Consider the following 15555-nt stretch of genomic DNA (forward strand, 5'->3'; position numbering starts at 1 on the left):
CTGTCACTTGTACAATTTTGAATGCACAAGTTATCCCTGTTTTAAATTAGGACTTGAGCAATTCACTGGTGGTTGGCAGAGTGTTAAGCACTTGGCTATATACATTCTACCATTTAACCTGGCAGAGGTCCATATGAAATTAGGTCTTATTTTTCCAGTTTTATAAACAGAGGTCACTAAAGCACAGAAAGATTTAAAAGTTAAAGAGTGTTCCTAGGTTCACAGAGGTAGTTTAAGATGCATGGGTACTAAAACCTGTGTCTTTCTATTGTCAGACCTATTTTTTAATATTTGTAGAGTTGGGTGTTTCAGTAGTTTTCTTTAAAAGAGCATTTGTTTTGTTTTGTTTTGTTTTGTTTTTGAGGCAGGGTCTCCTTCTGTCTCTCAGGCTGGAGTGCAGTGGCGCCATCTTGGCGCACTGCAACCTCCGCCTCCCGGTTCAGGGAGCTGGGATTACAGGCATGCACCACCACACCCTGCTAATTTTTGTATTTTTAATACAGACAGGGTTTCGCCATGTTGGCCAGGCTGGTCTCAAACTCCTGGGCTCAAGCAGTGCGCCCACCTCAGCTGCCCAAAGTGCTGGGATTGTAGGCGTGAGCCATCACCCAGATCTGTTTGGCTTTTAGAAGTTAACTTCAGCTGGGTGCGGTGTATCACCTGAGGTCAGGAGTTCCAGACTAGCCTGATTAACGTGGAGAAACCGAGTCTCTACCAAAAAAATTAGGCATAGTGGCGTATACCTGTAATCCCAGCTACTTGGGAGGCTGAGGTGGGAGAATCGCTTGAACCCAGGAGGCAGAGGTGTCAGTGAGCGGAGATCATACCATTGCACTCCAGCCTGAGCTATAGAGAGAGACCCTGTCTTCAAAAAAATAAATAAGTTATCAGTCTGGGCACAGTGACTCACGCCTGTAATCCCAGTACTTTGAGAGGCCAAGGCGGCGGATCACTTAGGTCAGGAGTTCAAGACCAGCCTGTCCAACATGGCAAACCCCGTCTCTACTTAAAATATAAAACAGCTGGGCATGGTGGCAGGGGCGCCTTAATAATCCCAGCTATGCAGGAGGTTGAGGCAGGAGAATCGCTTGAACTCAGGAGGCAAAGGTTGCAGTGAACCAAGATCATGCCACTGCACTTTTGCCTGGGAGACAGAGTGAGACTGTCTGCGGGAAAAAAAATAGCTGGTCATGGTGGCGTGTACCTATAGCTCCAGGTACTTAGGAGGCTGAGGTGGGAGGATCACTTGAGCCAGGGAAGTTGAGGCTGCAGTGAGCTATGATTGTGCCACTCCACTCTAGCCTGGGCAACAGAGTGAGGCCTTGTGTCCAAAAATAAAAAGATTTTATGAATCGATTTTCTGAGTATGTCTATAAACCTGTAATTATTAGACCTCTTCTCAAATAGGACACACAGTCAAATTATGACTGTGCCAGAGGTTCTGCTTTTACTCTGTTGTCCTGAATTTGTTTTGAAACTTGTGCGCTTGAAGGCGATCTTGACTTAGTACTTAATGTATCTAATTTCTTCTTGAGAATAAATGTTTATAATCTTATTTCTTATGGGAGTCCTAAAGGTTAGCACTGATTTTTGAATTCTGTTTGTTCGTTGACTTTTAAATAAATGCTTTTCCTCTGCACTTTTCATTTGAATTAATTCATGAACTAAACGTGTACTGGATCTTAAGAACATTGAATTTGGGCTGACTCTCTTGATTGTGTTGGGGGTAGGTGAAGAAATAACTCGAGAAGCCAAAAAAGCACGAAAAGTAGGTGGACTTACTGGTAGCAGTTCTGATGACAGTGGAAGTGAATCTGATGCCTCTGATAATGAAGAAAGTGACTATGACAGCTCTAAAAACATGAGTTCTGGAGATGATGATGATTTCAACCCATTTAGAGATGAATCTAGTGAGGATGATGAAAATGGTAAGTTCATCAATATATTAAATATACACTAAAGTATAATTAATATTTTAGTGTATTTAAAAATGGGATATTAAAGCTTTTTTTCTGTACAGTACAAATGATCACACAGATTCTAATCTTTGCTTGGTGGAGAGCTCCAGGCTTATCTACCTTCTGGAGGTTCTCATATATGTGAGAAGATAACCTCAATTTTTGTGCAGTTATTTTTAACTTGACAACATGGATTTGTACCCCATGGTTTATCGATGGACCAGTGTAGGTGGTGATAAGTTATCAGTTATAAGTTATGCCACTGCACTTTAGCCTGGGAGACAGTGAGACTCTGGACAAAAAAAAAAAATTAGCTGGTTATGGTGGCATGTGCCTGTAGTCCCAGGTAAAGAGTCTGTACTTTTTTAACAAATGATTTGACATATATCTTTCCTTAATGCTCAGATCCCTGGTTAATCAGAAAAGATCACAAGAAAAACAAAGAGAAAAAAAAGAAGAAAAGTATAGATCCAGATTCTATTCAAAGTGCCTTATTAGCATCAGGTCTTGGATCAAAACGACCCAGTTTTTCATCTACACCAGTTATCTCACCTGCTCCTAACAGTACACCAGGTATCCATGTAGATACTTTCTTGTTGAAATACGTTTTAAACAAAAATAGTTAAACTTTGTACTGACTTTTAACAAATGTTCTTTATCTAGCTAACAGTAACACCAACAGTAACAGTAGCCTTATAACAAGTCAGGATGCCGTGGAAAGGGCTCAGCAGATGAAGAAAGACCTGCTTGATAAACTAGAAAAATTAGCTGAAGACCTCCCCCCTAATACCCTGGATGAACTTATTGATGAACTTGGTGGCCCTGAGAATGTTGCTGAGGTAAATATGCCTGTATGTCTTGGTGACATTTTTGCCATTTGAACCCCTATAAAATGAGTTGTATTTTGAGTATTATCACATAATCTAAAATTTTTAGATCGTAGATTTCTTGTTCTACTTTAGTTGCCATCCTAGATCCAGTGAAGTGCTGCCTCCAGTATCTGAGTGTCTATCCCAAGCCACTGTCCTGGTTACTGCACTTGTCACACAGCTTTTGCGATCGTGGCCACATGTCAGCTTTTTCCAGGGACCATGTTGTACTGTTCTGTATCCTCCAGTGCCTGGTGCAGCACAACGTGTGCTTTTATTTCCCAAGTGTCTTTAAGGAAAGAGGCACTGAGTCCATGCCCCACAGTCAGATACCTTCATTGTAATGACGTTGACTCCCTCAGATGACTGGCCGCAAGGGACGGGTTGTGAGCAATGATGATGGAAGCATATCTTATGAATCAAGATCTGAACTTGATGTGCCTGTGGAAATACTAAACATCACAGAGAAACAGCGATTTATGGATGGAGATAAGGTATGTTTTTCTGGGATGCTTCTCAGTGAAAAGAACGATGCCCATATATTGAGATTATCTTTAGATGGGATTTTTTTCCTTTTAATACAAGTTCATTGAGTATTGTCATTCTGTATTTTTCAGTAATTACACATGCTGAACATTTTACCTGTTTTTATTATTTTATCATTGAATATAGTAAGTACTGACCTGGTGCAGTGGCTCAGGGCTATAATCTCAGCACTTTGGGAGGCTGAGGCGGATGGATCGCTTGAGCTCTGGAGTTTGAGACTAGCCTGGGCAACATGGTGAAACCCAGTCTCTACTGATAATACAAAAAATTAGCCGGATGTGGTACTGCATGCCTGTAGTCCCAGATGCTCAGAAGGCTGAGGTAGGAGGATAGCTTGAGCCTGGGAGGCACAGGTTGCAGTGAGCTGAAATCGCACCACTGCACTCCGGCCTGGGTGACAGAGCTGTTACGCAAATTTTTTTAGTAATTGCACATACTGAGTATTTTACATGTTTTTATTACTGTATCATTGAATATAATGAGTGTTGTATATTATGCATAGAATTAGATCTGACTCGAATGCTTTGGAGGCTTTTGAAATATTTAATCATGATATAAAAATACTATGTTCTCTTAGTTCATCTTGGTATTGTGATATCTGTTGTTACTCTAGTGTCACTCTGATTTTGAGTCTAAAATATTTATGCGTGTCCATATTATTAGTAACTTTGGTTTTACTGTTTATTGCTATATCATGTTATATTAAGATGATTTACTGTAAATGGCTTGTAGATTAGACTCTCATATTTGACCATTGTAGAGATTTTGGGTGCCTCCAGACAGAGTGTTGGCTGGAGTGCACTGACATGATCTCAGCTCACTGTTACCTCCACCTCGATTTTTGTGCCTCAGCCTCCTGAGTAGCTGGGACTGCAGGCGCATGCCACCATGCCTAACTAATCTTTGTATTTTTTGATAGAGAGAGGTTTCACCATATTGGCCAGGCTGGTCTTGAACTCCTGACCTCAAGTGATGCACCCACCTTGGCTTCACAAAGTGCTGGGATTATAAGCATGAGCCATTGCTCTTGCCCAGAGACTCTTGCTGTAGACTTTTTGTTTGTTTGTTTGAGACAGAGTTTCACTTTGTCCCTAAGGCTGGAATGCAGTGGCGTTATCTCAGCTCACTACCATGATCTCAGCTCACTGCCACCTCCACCTCCTGGCTTCAAGAGATTCTTGTGCCTTAGCCACCTGAGTAAGCTGGGAATACAGGCACACACCACCACACCTGGCTAATTTTTGTACTTTTAGTAGAGACAGGGTTTCCTTATATTGGACAGGCTGGTCTTGAACTCCTAACCTCAAGTGATCTCCCTGCCTCAGCCTCCCAAAGTGCTAGGATTACAAAAGTTCAACACCAGCCTGGGCAACGCAGTGGGACCCCACCTCTACAGGGGAAAAAAGTCATGTGATGGCATGTGCCCAACAGTCCTAGCTACTGAGGAGGCTAAGGTAGGAGGATTGCTTGAGCTTGAGAGGTGAAAGCTGTAGAGAGCTGTGATTGCACCACTGTACTCCAGCCTGTGTGACAGAGTGAGACCCTGTCTCAAAAAAATATATATGTAAATACAAAAGATAATGTTACACATTTTGAAGATTGTAGGTAGAGGTATTAGTTATTTCATATAATTGCTTCATGAATCTAGGCCCATATGCATTAGGAATTACATTAGTTGGAATTAGTTTTGGTTGTTAAATAACAGAAAATACAAAGCCTATTAAGTATTGACTTCAATAAGATAGATGTGGCCAGGTGCAGTGGCTTACACCTGTAATCCCAGCACTTTGGGAGCCCAAGGCGGGTGGATCATGAGGTCAGGAGATTGAGACTATCCTGGCTAACACAGTGAAACCCTGTCTCTACTAAAATACAAAAACTTACTCTGGCTAACACAGTTAATACTCCTTCTCTACTAAAAATACAAAAAAGATTAGTTGGGCATGGTGGCACGTGCCTTTAGTCCCACCTACTTCGGAGACTGAGGCAGGAGAATTGCTTGAACCTGGGAGGCAGAGGTTGCAGTGAGCTGATACCACACGACTGCACTCCAGACTGGGTAACAGAGCCAGACTCCGTCTCAAAAAAAAAAAAAAACCTGGGCATGGTGGCTCACGCCTATAATCCTAGCACTTTGGGAGGCCGAGGTGGGTAGATCATGAGGTTAGGAGTTTGAAACCAGCCTGGACAAGGTGGTGAAACCCCGTCTCTACTAAAAATACAAAAATTAGCCAGGCACGGTGGCGGGCGCCTGTAATCTCAGCTACTCAGGAGGCTGAGGCAGGAGAATCGCTTGAACCTGGGAAGCAAAGGTTGCAGTGAGCCAAGATCATAGCCTGGGCAACAGAGTGAGACAGCGTCTCAAAAAAAAAAAAAGGATGCTTATTTCTTTCATGGATACGTTCGGGTAGGTAGAGCAGGGCTTGTATGCCCCCTTGAAGCCCAGGCATCTTCTGTATTGTCTATTAAATTGTGCGGGCATCCGTTTCCAAGTTACTTCTGCATTCCAAGATAGCTGTTCCAGACCTTGTCATTACCTCTAAATTTTGCATAACAGAGAGGAGACAGAGGATGAGAAGGGCGTGTCTCCTCCTGTTAGGGACATTTCCTGGGCATCATACATTTTACCTACACCCTACTGGCTGGAGAATGTTCACACTTAGCTGTAAGGAAGACTGGGCGATAAAATTGGGAGTCTTTTTATTGAGAAAGGAGAAAGTAAGTAGTTTGCTAAAGAACTTCTTTTTTTTTTTTTTTTTAATTAATTAATTTTTTTTTTTTAGTAGAGACGGGGTTTCACCATATTGACCAGGATGGTCTCGATCTCTTGACCTAGTGATCCACCCGCCTTGGCCTCCCAAAGTGCTGGGATTACAGGCGTGAGCCACCGCACCCGGCTAAAGAACTTCTTTTAAGACACTGGCCTGCTTGTTATGCAAAAGTGATTTTATTTCTCTTATATTTGTTATAGAATATTGCTATCATCTCAGAAGCTGCCAGCTCGGGTATTTCATTACAAGCAGATAGGAGAGCTAAAAATCAAAGGCGAAGAGTTCATATGACTTTAGAATTACCTTGGAGCGCTGATAGAGCAATTCAACAGTTCGGTAAGTTCCTACACTGGATTTTACTTAATGAATAACTAGGGATCATTGGGTAAATTTATGCATATTAAAACATAGGTTTAGGCCGGGCACAGTGGTCTGTAGTCCCAACACTTGGGAGGCCACTGTGGGAGGATAACTTGAGTCCAGGAGTTTGAGACCAGCCTGGGTAACATGGTAAGACCCTGTTTCCACCAAAAGAAAAAAAAAAAAAATGAGCCGAGCACAGTGGCTCACACCCATAATGCCAGCATTTGGGAGCTGGGGCCGGATCACTTTCGGTCATAGTTTGAGAGCAGCCTGGCTAACATGGTGAAACCCCACCTCTACTTAAAATACAAAAAATTAACTGGGTGTGATGGCACACACCTGTAATCCCAGCTATTCAGGAGGCTGAGGCAGGAGAATCGCTTGAACCTGGCGGGTGGAGGTTGCAGTGAGCCAAGATCGGTACACTGCACTCCAACCTGGGCAACATTGGGAGACTCCATCTAAAAACAATAAAAATAAATAAATAAATGGATGGATGAATTGATAGATGGATGGATTAGATGAATGGATGGATGGATAAGCTGGCTGGGTATGGTGGTGTGTGCCTATAGTCCCAGCTACTGAGGAGGCTGAGGTAGGAGGATTACTTGAGTCCAGAAGTTCAAGGTTGCCATGAGGTATAATTGCATCACTGCACTCTAGCCTGGGTTATAGAGCGTGACCTTGTCACAAAAAAAACTAAAACAAAAATCTATGTTTAATGTCTTTTCAAATTTTTTTGTCGCAGAGTTTCACTCTTATTGCCTAGGCTGGAGTGCACTGGTGCATTCTCAGCTCACTGCAACCTTTGTCTCCTGGGTTCAAGCAATTCTTCTACCCCAGCCCCTCAAGTAGCTGGGATTACAGGCATGCGCCACCAGATCCAGCTAATTTCTATTTTTAATAGAGACAGTGTTTCTCCATGTTGGTCAGACTGGTCTCAAACTCCCCACCTCAGGTGATCTGTTTGCCTCGGCCTCCCAAAGAGCTGGGATTACAGGCATGAGCCACTGCACCTGGCCGGTGTCTTATATCTTATAACTCAAAATCTCAGATTTTGCCTTTAAGGAATGTTAGATATACCTTATAGTATATGGTGCGTTATGAATTCAATTTTTATCTATTTACAAGTTGTAAAAAAATATATACATGGTGGCGGGAATTTGTGGGTTTCGAGGAACAGGGCTTCTCATAAAACTTTAGGATGTATTAGGTCTATGTCAGTGAAGTTGCTATTTCCATATGCTTTTCAAACTTCAGTAGTTTTACCAAAGGCACATAGCTCCTGCCTTCCATTTTCATGTTCCTTGTGACCAGTGATTTGAAAAACGGTCTGGGGAGAATCATGATGCACATAAGCTGTGCATTAGCAATGTGGTCAACCAAAATTGGGGTAGCAATGCTAATACTTCTATCATTGAGCAGTTTTATGGCAGGTTTAGTGTTACTCTGTATGTGGACCTCTTTCAAGCCGATGTTTTCTTCTTCTTCTTCTTTTTTTTTTTTTTTGAGACAAAGTCTCGCTCTATCCCCCAGGGCAGAGTGCAGTGGTGCAATCTTCACTCACCGCAACCTCTGCGTGTGCCCCCACACCTGGCTAATTTTTATATTTTTAGTAGAGATGGGGTTTCACCATGTTGGCCAGGCTGGTCTCAAACTCCTGACCTTGTGATCTGCCTGCCTCGGCCTCCCAAAGTATTGGGATTATAGGTGTGAGTCACCGTGCCCAGCCCTGTTTTTGATTTTATAATTCTGTTGTGTTTTGGTAAATTTTACATTCTCTGTAAGTTTTCTTGTTTAATGGTTTCCCAATACCAGTTTAGTGTTAAATGCCAGGAATACGTCTCAGAATATTCTGTCTCTGTCCAGTGAACACAATCAGTGATCTTTAAAAACAATTTTGTTGCAGGACGAACTCATAGATCAAACCAAGTTACTGCTCCCGAATATGTCTTCCTGATTTCTGAACTGGCAGGAGAACAAAGATTTGCATCTATTGTTGCTAAAAGACTTGAGAGTTTGGTGAGTTTTGGAGTTGTGTAGCTTTGTGTAAAAGATGATCTCTGGTACCTGTTTTCTGCTAAAAGGTTACCTATGCCTTGATTGAAATTTTTTTTTGGTAGGGGGCACTTACACATGGCGACAGAAGAGCAACAGAATCTAGGGATCTGAGCAGGTTCAACTTTGACAATAAGGTACATTTCAACTTTCAGTATCTCTGAAAACTTCGGATAGTGTATGGTGTCTGTAGGGAACAAAAAAGAAAAGTAGTTACTGTCTAAAACAAAACTGGCTCTTGTGTGGGTTTGCTTTAAAATCATGGCTTCTATAAGACATAGAATTTCACATGTAAGTTAGAGCACATGTGAGTGATCAGTACAGCAATATAGCTGTCTTTTCATTGCATTTGGAAAACAGGAATGAATGGAAATGAATTAACTGAGTTCTCAGAAGTAAAGGAAGTTAATATTTCTCATGTTTGTTATATGCAGAGGCATGAACTAGCAGCATAAATAAAATATACGTAACAGCCAGGCAATGTGGCTCACACCTGTAATCCCAGCACTTTCGGAAGCAAATGTGGGTGGATCACCTGAGGTCAGAAGTTCGAGACCAGCCTGGCCAACAACATGGTGTAATCATGTCTCTACTAAAAAAATACAAAAATTAGGCGGAGGCACAGTGGCTCACATTTGTAATCCCAGCGCTTTGGGAGGCTGAGGCAGGTGGATCACCTGGGGTCAGGAGTTCAAGACGACTCTGGTCAACATAATGAACCCCATCTGTACGAAAAATACAAAATTAACCAGGCATGGTGGCACCTACCTGTAGTCCCAGCTGCTTGGGAGGCTGAGGCAGGAGAATCGCTTCAACCCAGGAGGCAGAACTTGAAGTGAGCTGAGATCACACCACTGCATTCCAACCTAGGAGACTCTGTCTCAAAAAAATATACCAAAATTAGTCGGGAGTGGCCATGTACAGTGGTTCATGCCTATAATCCCAGCACTTTGGGAGGCCGAGTCGGGCAGATCACGAGGTCAAGAGATCGAGACTATCCTGGCCAACGTGGTGAAACCCTATCTCTACTAAAAACATAAAAAATTAGCCCGGCGTGGTGGCACACACCTGTAGTCCCAGCTACTCAGGAGGCTGAGACTGGAGAACCTCTTGAACCCGGGAAGCAGGGGTTGCAGTGAGCCGAGATCATGCCGTTGCACTCCAGCCTGGGTGACAATAGCGAAACTCTTGTCTCCAAAAAAGAAAAAATAATGAACATGTATAAAGGTAATTGAACTGATTTTTTTTTTTTTGAGACGGAGTTTTGCTTTTGTTGCCCAGGCTGGAGTGTAGTGGCCCAATCTCTACTCACTGCAACCTCTGCCTCACGGGTTCAAGTGATTCTCCTGCCTCAGTCTCCCGAGTAGCTGGGATTACAGGCATGCGACACCTCACCCAACTAATTTTGTATTTTTAGTAGAGACCGGGTTTCTCCATGTTGATGATCAGGCTGGTCTCAAACTCTCGACCTCAGGTGATCCGCCCACCTCAGCCTCCCAAAGTGCTGGGATTACAGACATGAGCTACCGTGCCCAGCTGAGAATTGATTTTTTGAATCTTTGGTACAATAATTGTTTTGTTTTGAGACGGAGTTTTGCTCTTGTTGCCCAGGCTGGAGTGCAGTGGTGCAATCTTGGTCAGGTTGGTCTTGAACTCCTGACCTCATAATATTTAGGTGGGGCCATGTGATTAAAGAGTATCCAGGCCGGGCGCGGTGGCTCAAGCCTGTAATCCCAGCACTTTGGGAGGCCGAGGCGGGTGGATCACGAGGTCAAGAGATCGAGACCATCCTGGTCAACATGGTGAAACCCCGTCTCTACTAATACAAAAAATTAGCTGGGCACGGTGGCGCGTGCCTGTAATCCCAGCTACTCAGGAGGCTGAGGCAGGAGAATTGCCTGAACCCAGGAGGCGGAGATTGCGGTGAGCCGAGATCGCGCCATTGCGCTCCAGCCTGGGTAACAAGAGCGAAACTCCGTCTCAAAAAAAAAAAAAAAAAAAAAAAAAAAAAAAAAAAAAAAAAAAAAAAAGAGTATCCAAATGCTGAAACTGGTTAAAGGTTTTGATTTTTTTTTTTTTTTCCAGTACGGAAGAAATGCTTTAGAAATTGTCATGAAATCCATTGTGAACTTGGATTCGCCTATGGTGTCACCACCTCCAGACTATCCTGGAGAATTTTTTAAAGGTAACTTAAAAATATTCATTACAATGACAGAGATACATTCAAGCCTTTTCTAACAGTTCTAACATTTGCTGTCATTTTAGTTTTTTTCTTTGGACATAAATTGTATAAAACTTTCTAATTAATGGTTACTAGTACACGTTAAGTGTCTTATTTTAAATAGCTTTATTAAAACAAATTCAAATGAAGATCCTCTTACTCTTGATATAGTGAAATCATGTTTGTCTATTAATAGATTTAATAGAGTAAAGTTGTCTTAGTACATTTCAGTAAAATCACTTTGCCAAATAGGTTTTAAAATTTTATTTTAAAGTTGAAGAAGTCCCTAGGTAAATAATTTGTGAGGGTTGATTGGTGGGAGTGGGAAATTTGGATGAAACAAAATTGGCCATGAATTCACAGTTGTTTAAACTGGGTGAGATACGTGTGGCTCACAGATTTTTGTTTGTTTGTTTGAGACGGTCTTGCACTGTCACTTGGGCTGGAGTGCAGTGGTGTGATCTCAGCTCACTGCAACCTCCACCTCCTGGGTTCAAGTGATCCTCCTGCCTCAGCCTCCCAAGTAGCTGAGATTACAGGCACCCTGCACCATGCCCAGCTAATTTTTTTGTGTTTTTAGTAGAGATGGGGTTTTACTATGTTGGCCAGGCTGGTCTCAAACTCCTGACCTCGTGATTCACCTGCCTCAGCCCCCGAAAGTGCTGGCATTACAGGTGTAAGTCACCATGCCCAGCCGGAAATGTCCATATTTTTTTGAAAAGTACAGGATTTGTAATATGGATCTGAGAATTTTTATTTTATTTTTATTTTACTACCTAAGACTTTTTATATTTACAGTACAAATCTTGTATGTGCAATATCTGTAGAATAGATTACAACCTATGCCATAAGTGTAAGTAGTCTAGATGAATTTGGTAGTCCAGGGAAACTGAATATATTTTGTACAATTAGTAGTTGTAAGATATGGAGACAGAGTCTTGCTCTGTCGCCCAGGCTGGAGTGGTGTGATCTCAGCTCACTGCACCCTCTGAGACCAGGTTCAAAGGATTCTCCTGCCTCAGCCTCCCAAGTAGCTGGGATTACAGGTGCCTGCCACCATGCCTGGCTCATTTTTGTATTTTCAGTAGAGATGGGGTTTAACCGTGTTGGCCAGGCTGGTCTTGAAATCCTGGCCTCATGTGATCTGCCCACCTTAGCCTCCCACAATGCTGAGATTATATATATGAGCCACCACACCCAGATGGAGTTAGCATTTTTCACTAGAAAATCCTTTTGATATGTTAGCACATACTGATATGTGTTGTTAACAGTTAATATTGACATATTAGTTAGGGGTGTTCATCATTACTCTTGGCTTTCTACAAAAGCAATAAAATCTTAACCCTACACCTTCTCTCCTTTCAATCATAAGAGGGAGTGTCAAAAACAACTGGGCGTGGTGGCTCACGCCTTTAATCCCAGCACTTTGGGAGGCTGAGGTGTGAGGATTGCTTGAGCCTTGGAGGTGGAGGCTGTAGTGAGCTGTGATGGCACCACTGCATTCCGGCCTGGGTGACAGAGACCCTGTCTCAGAAAAAAAAGAAGAAAAAAAAGATTCCTTGATTTATTTCTAACTTCTTAAAATTACACGTTATGGCTAGGCGCAGTGACTCACACCTGTGACCTCAGCACTTTTGGAGGCCAAGGAAGGTGGATCATTTAAGCTCAGGAGATCAAGACCAGCCTGGACAACATGGTGAAAACCCATCTCTAAAAAAATAGAAAACCATTATCCAGGCACGGTGGTGCACACCTATAGTCCCAGCTAGGTGGGACAATCCTTGAGCCTGAGAAGCGGAGGTAACAGTGAGCCAATATGATGCCATTGCACTCCAGCCTGAGGAACAGAATGAGACCCTATCTCAAAAAAAAAAAGTATATTTAGATTACTTGTTTATTTTAAGTAATGAAAATAATCTCACAGCTGAGTGAGGTGGCTCAAGCCTATAATCCCAGCACTCTGGGAGGCCAAGGCAGACAGATCACCTGAGATTGGGAGTTTGAGACCAGCCTGGCCAACATGGCGAAACCCTGTCTCTACTTAAAAATACAAAAATTAGCCAGGCGTGGTGACATGCACCTATAGTGCCAGCTACTTGGGAGGCTGAGGCAGGAGAATCACTTGAACTCAGGAGGCAGAGGTTGCAGTTGTATTGAGCCAAGATCTCACCACTGCACTCTAGTCTGGGTGACAGCAAGACTCTGTCTCAAAAAAAAAAAAGGAGGCCGGGCGCGGTGGCTCAAGCCTGTAATCCCAGCACTTTGGGAGGCCGAGGCGGGTGGATCACGAGGTCAAGAGATCGAGACCATCCTGGTCAACATGGTGAAACCCCGTCTCTACTAATACGAAAAATTAGCTGGGCACGGTGGCGCGTGCCTGTAATCCCAGCTACTCAGGAGGCTGAGGCAGGAGAATTGCCTGAACCCAGGAGGCGGAGATTGCAGTGAGCCGAGATCGCGCCATTGCGCTCCAGCCTGGGTATCAAGAGCGAAACTCCGTCTCAAAAAAAAAAAAAAAAAAAAGGAAAGAAAAGAATCTAAAAGTAGATAATGAAGAGAGTTAATAATATGGTCCCCGGGCCGGGCGCGGTGGCTCAAGCCTGTAATCCCAGCACTTTGGGAGGCCGAGGCGGGTGGATCACGAGGTCAAGAGATCGAGACCATCCTGGTCAACATGGTGAAACCCCGTCTCTACTAATACAAAAAATTAGCTGGGCACGGTGGCGCGTGCCTGTAATCCCAGCTACTCAGGAGGCTGAGGCAGGAGAATTGCCTGAACCCAGGAGGCGGAGATTGCGGTGAGCCGAGATCGCGCCATTGCGCTCCAGCCTGGGTATCAAGAGCGAAACTCCGTCTCAAAAAAAAAAAAAAAAAAAAAAAAAAAAAATAATATGGTCCCCATAATCCTTCTTCCACCCTCACTTTCCTAGGTCACAGATGACAGTGTAAACAGGGGCAGTCCTCTCCACATTTTCTCAATATTTATCTAAAACACCAAGGGTTTTTTTTTTTTTTAATGGCATGATATTACTTACAACATACTTTTCTCACTTAACGATACGTTGCAGACATTCCTTGTAATTTATGAGTCAAAATTGATCCTGTTCTTACAGATGTTCGACAAGGACTGATAGGAGTTGGTCTGATAAATGTAGAAGATCGCTCGGGAATTCTTACTCTCGATAAAGGTACTACTATTAACTTTGTGTAGGCGTGTAACTGTTGCTATAGTATTAAAGTTCATTATGACATATGCTTTTCAGCTGAAGGGGATGCTTCATGTTCCTGAAACGTTCTGGGTGATTTTGGCTGTTGTAGGGTATTCATAAGAGATCCATAAATAGAGCAGCGGTTTTCAACACTGCCTGCTAATATGATGAGCTCTCAAGCTTTTAAAAATTACTGAAGTGGGCTGAGCATGGTGGCCCATGCCTGTAATCCCAGCAGTTTGGGAGGCCGAGGCAGGCGAATCATGATGTCAAGAGTTTGAGACCAGCCTGGCCAACATGGTGAAACCCATCTCTACTGAAAATACCAAAGAAAATTAGCCAGGTGTGGTGACAGGTGCCTGTAATTCCAGCTACTCAGGAGGCTGAGGCAGGAGAATTGCTTGAACCCGGGAAGGCATAAGCTGGAGTAAGCCGAGATCGCGCCATTGTACTCTAGCCAGGGCAACAAGAGGGAGACTAGGCCTTAAAAAAAAAAAATTTAGGGCCAGGCGCGGTGGCTCACGCCTATAATCCCAGCACTTTGGGAGGCCGAGGCGGGTGGATCACGAGGTCAAGAGATCGAGACCATCCTGGTCAACATGGTGAAACCCCTCTCTACTAAAAATACAAAAATTAGCTGGGCACGATGGTGCTTGCCTGTAATCCCAGCTACTCAGGAGGCTAAGGCAGGAGAATTGCTTGAACCCAGGAGGCGGAGGTTGCGGTGAGCCAAGATCGCGCCATTGCACTCCAGCCTGGGTAACAAGAGCAAAACTCCGTCTCGAAAAAAAAAAAAAATTATTGAAGTCAGGGATGGAACTCACACTGGTAGCAAAGCTCCAGACTGATTGTGCAGCTACAGTTGAGAATTTAGTATTAGAATCAACTTTTCTTTTCTTTTTTTTTTTTTTTTTTTTTTTTTTTTTTTTTTTTTTTTGAGACGGAGTCTCGCTCTTGTTACCCAGGCTGGAGTGCAATGGCGCGATCTCGGCTCACCGCAACCTCCGCCTCCTGGGTTCAGGCAATTCTCCTGCCTCAGCCTCCTGAGTAGCTGGGATTACAGGCACGCGCCACCGTGCCCAGCTAATTTTTTTTTGTATTAGTAGAGACGGGGTTTCACAATGTTGACCAGGATGGTCTCGATCTCTCGACCTCGTGATCCACCCGCCTCGGCCTCCCAAAGTGCTGGGATTACAGGCTTGAGCCACCGCGCCCGGCCCTTTTCTTTTTTTTTTGAGATGGAGTTTCACTCTCGTTGCCCAGGCTGGAGTGCAATGGCGAGATCTCAGCTCCCCGCAACCTCTACCTCCCGGGTTCAAGTGATTTTCCTGCCTCAGCCTCCCAAGTAGCTGAGTTTACAGGCATGCACCACCACTCCCAGCTGATTTTGTATTTTTAGTAGAGACAGGGTTTCTCCATGTTCATCAGTCTAGTCTTGAACTCTCTACCTCAGGTGATCTGCCCACCATGGCCTCCCAAACTGCTGGGATTACAGGGATGAGCCATTGTGCCCGATGCCAACTTTCTTATATACCAAACTGTGTCCATACTTTTCTTTAT

The 15555-nt window shown here is 43.5% G+C and overlaps 1 protein-coding gene across 4 annotated transcripts in view; it reads left to right on the forward strand.

The window, feature by feature from the left end:
* SBNO1 (strawberry notch homolog 1) overlaps positions 1 to 15555 on the forward strand; it is a 76879-nt gene that overhangs the window by 40966 nt on the left and 20358 nt on the right. For all 4 annotated transcript variants that reach the window (XM_021669957.2, XM_021669959.2, XM_021669960.2 and 1 more), the window contains 9 exons: positions 1731 to 1928; positions 2364 to 2531; positions 2622 to 2797; positions 3190 to 3321; positions 6345 to 6480; positions 8417 to 8529; positions 8631 to 8702; positions 10651 to 10750; positions 13900 to 13974. In XM_021669957.2, the coding sequence (XP_021525632.2) occupies positions 1731 to 1928; positions 2364 to 2531; positions 2622 to 2797; positions 3190 to 3321; positions 6345 to 6480; positions 8417 to 8529; positions 8631 to 8702; positions 10651 to 10750; positions 13900 to 13974 (1170 nt within the window). The remainder of the gene's footprint in view (positions 1 to 1730; positions 1929 to 2363; positions 2532 to 2621; positions 2798 to 3189; positions 3322 to 6344; positions 6481 to 8416; positions 8530 to 8630; positions 8703 to 10650; positions 10751 to 13899; positions 13975 to 15555) is intronic.

Source organism: Aotus nancymaae, unplaced genomic scaffold (assembly GCF_030222135.1).
Source record: "Aotus nancymaae isolate 86718 unplaced genomic scaffold, 86718_ANA_hifiasm-v0.15.2.pri h1tg000021l, whole genome shotgun sequence".
Classification (NCBI taxonomy): Eukaryota; Metazoa; Chordata; class Mammalia; order Primates; family Aotidae; genus Aotus; species Aotus nancymaae.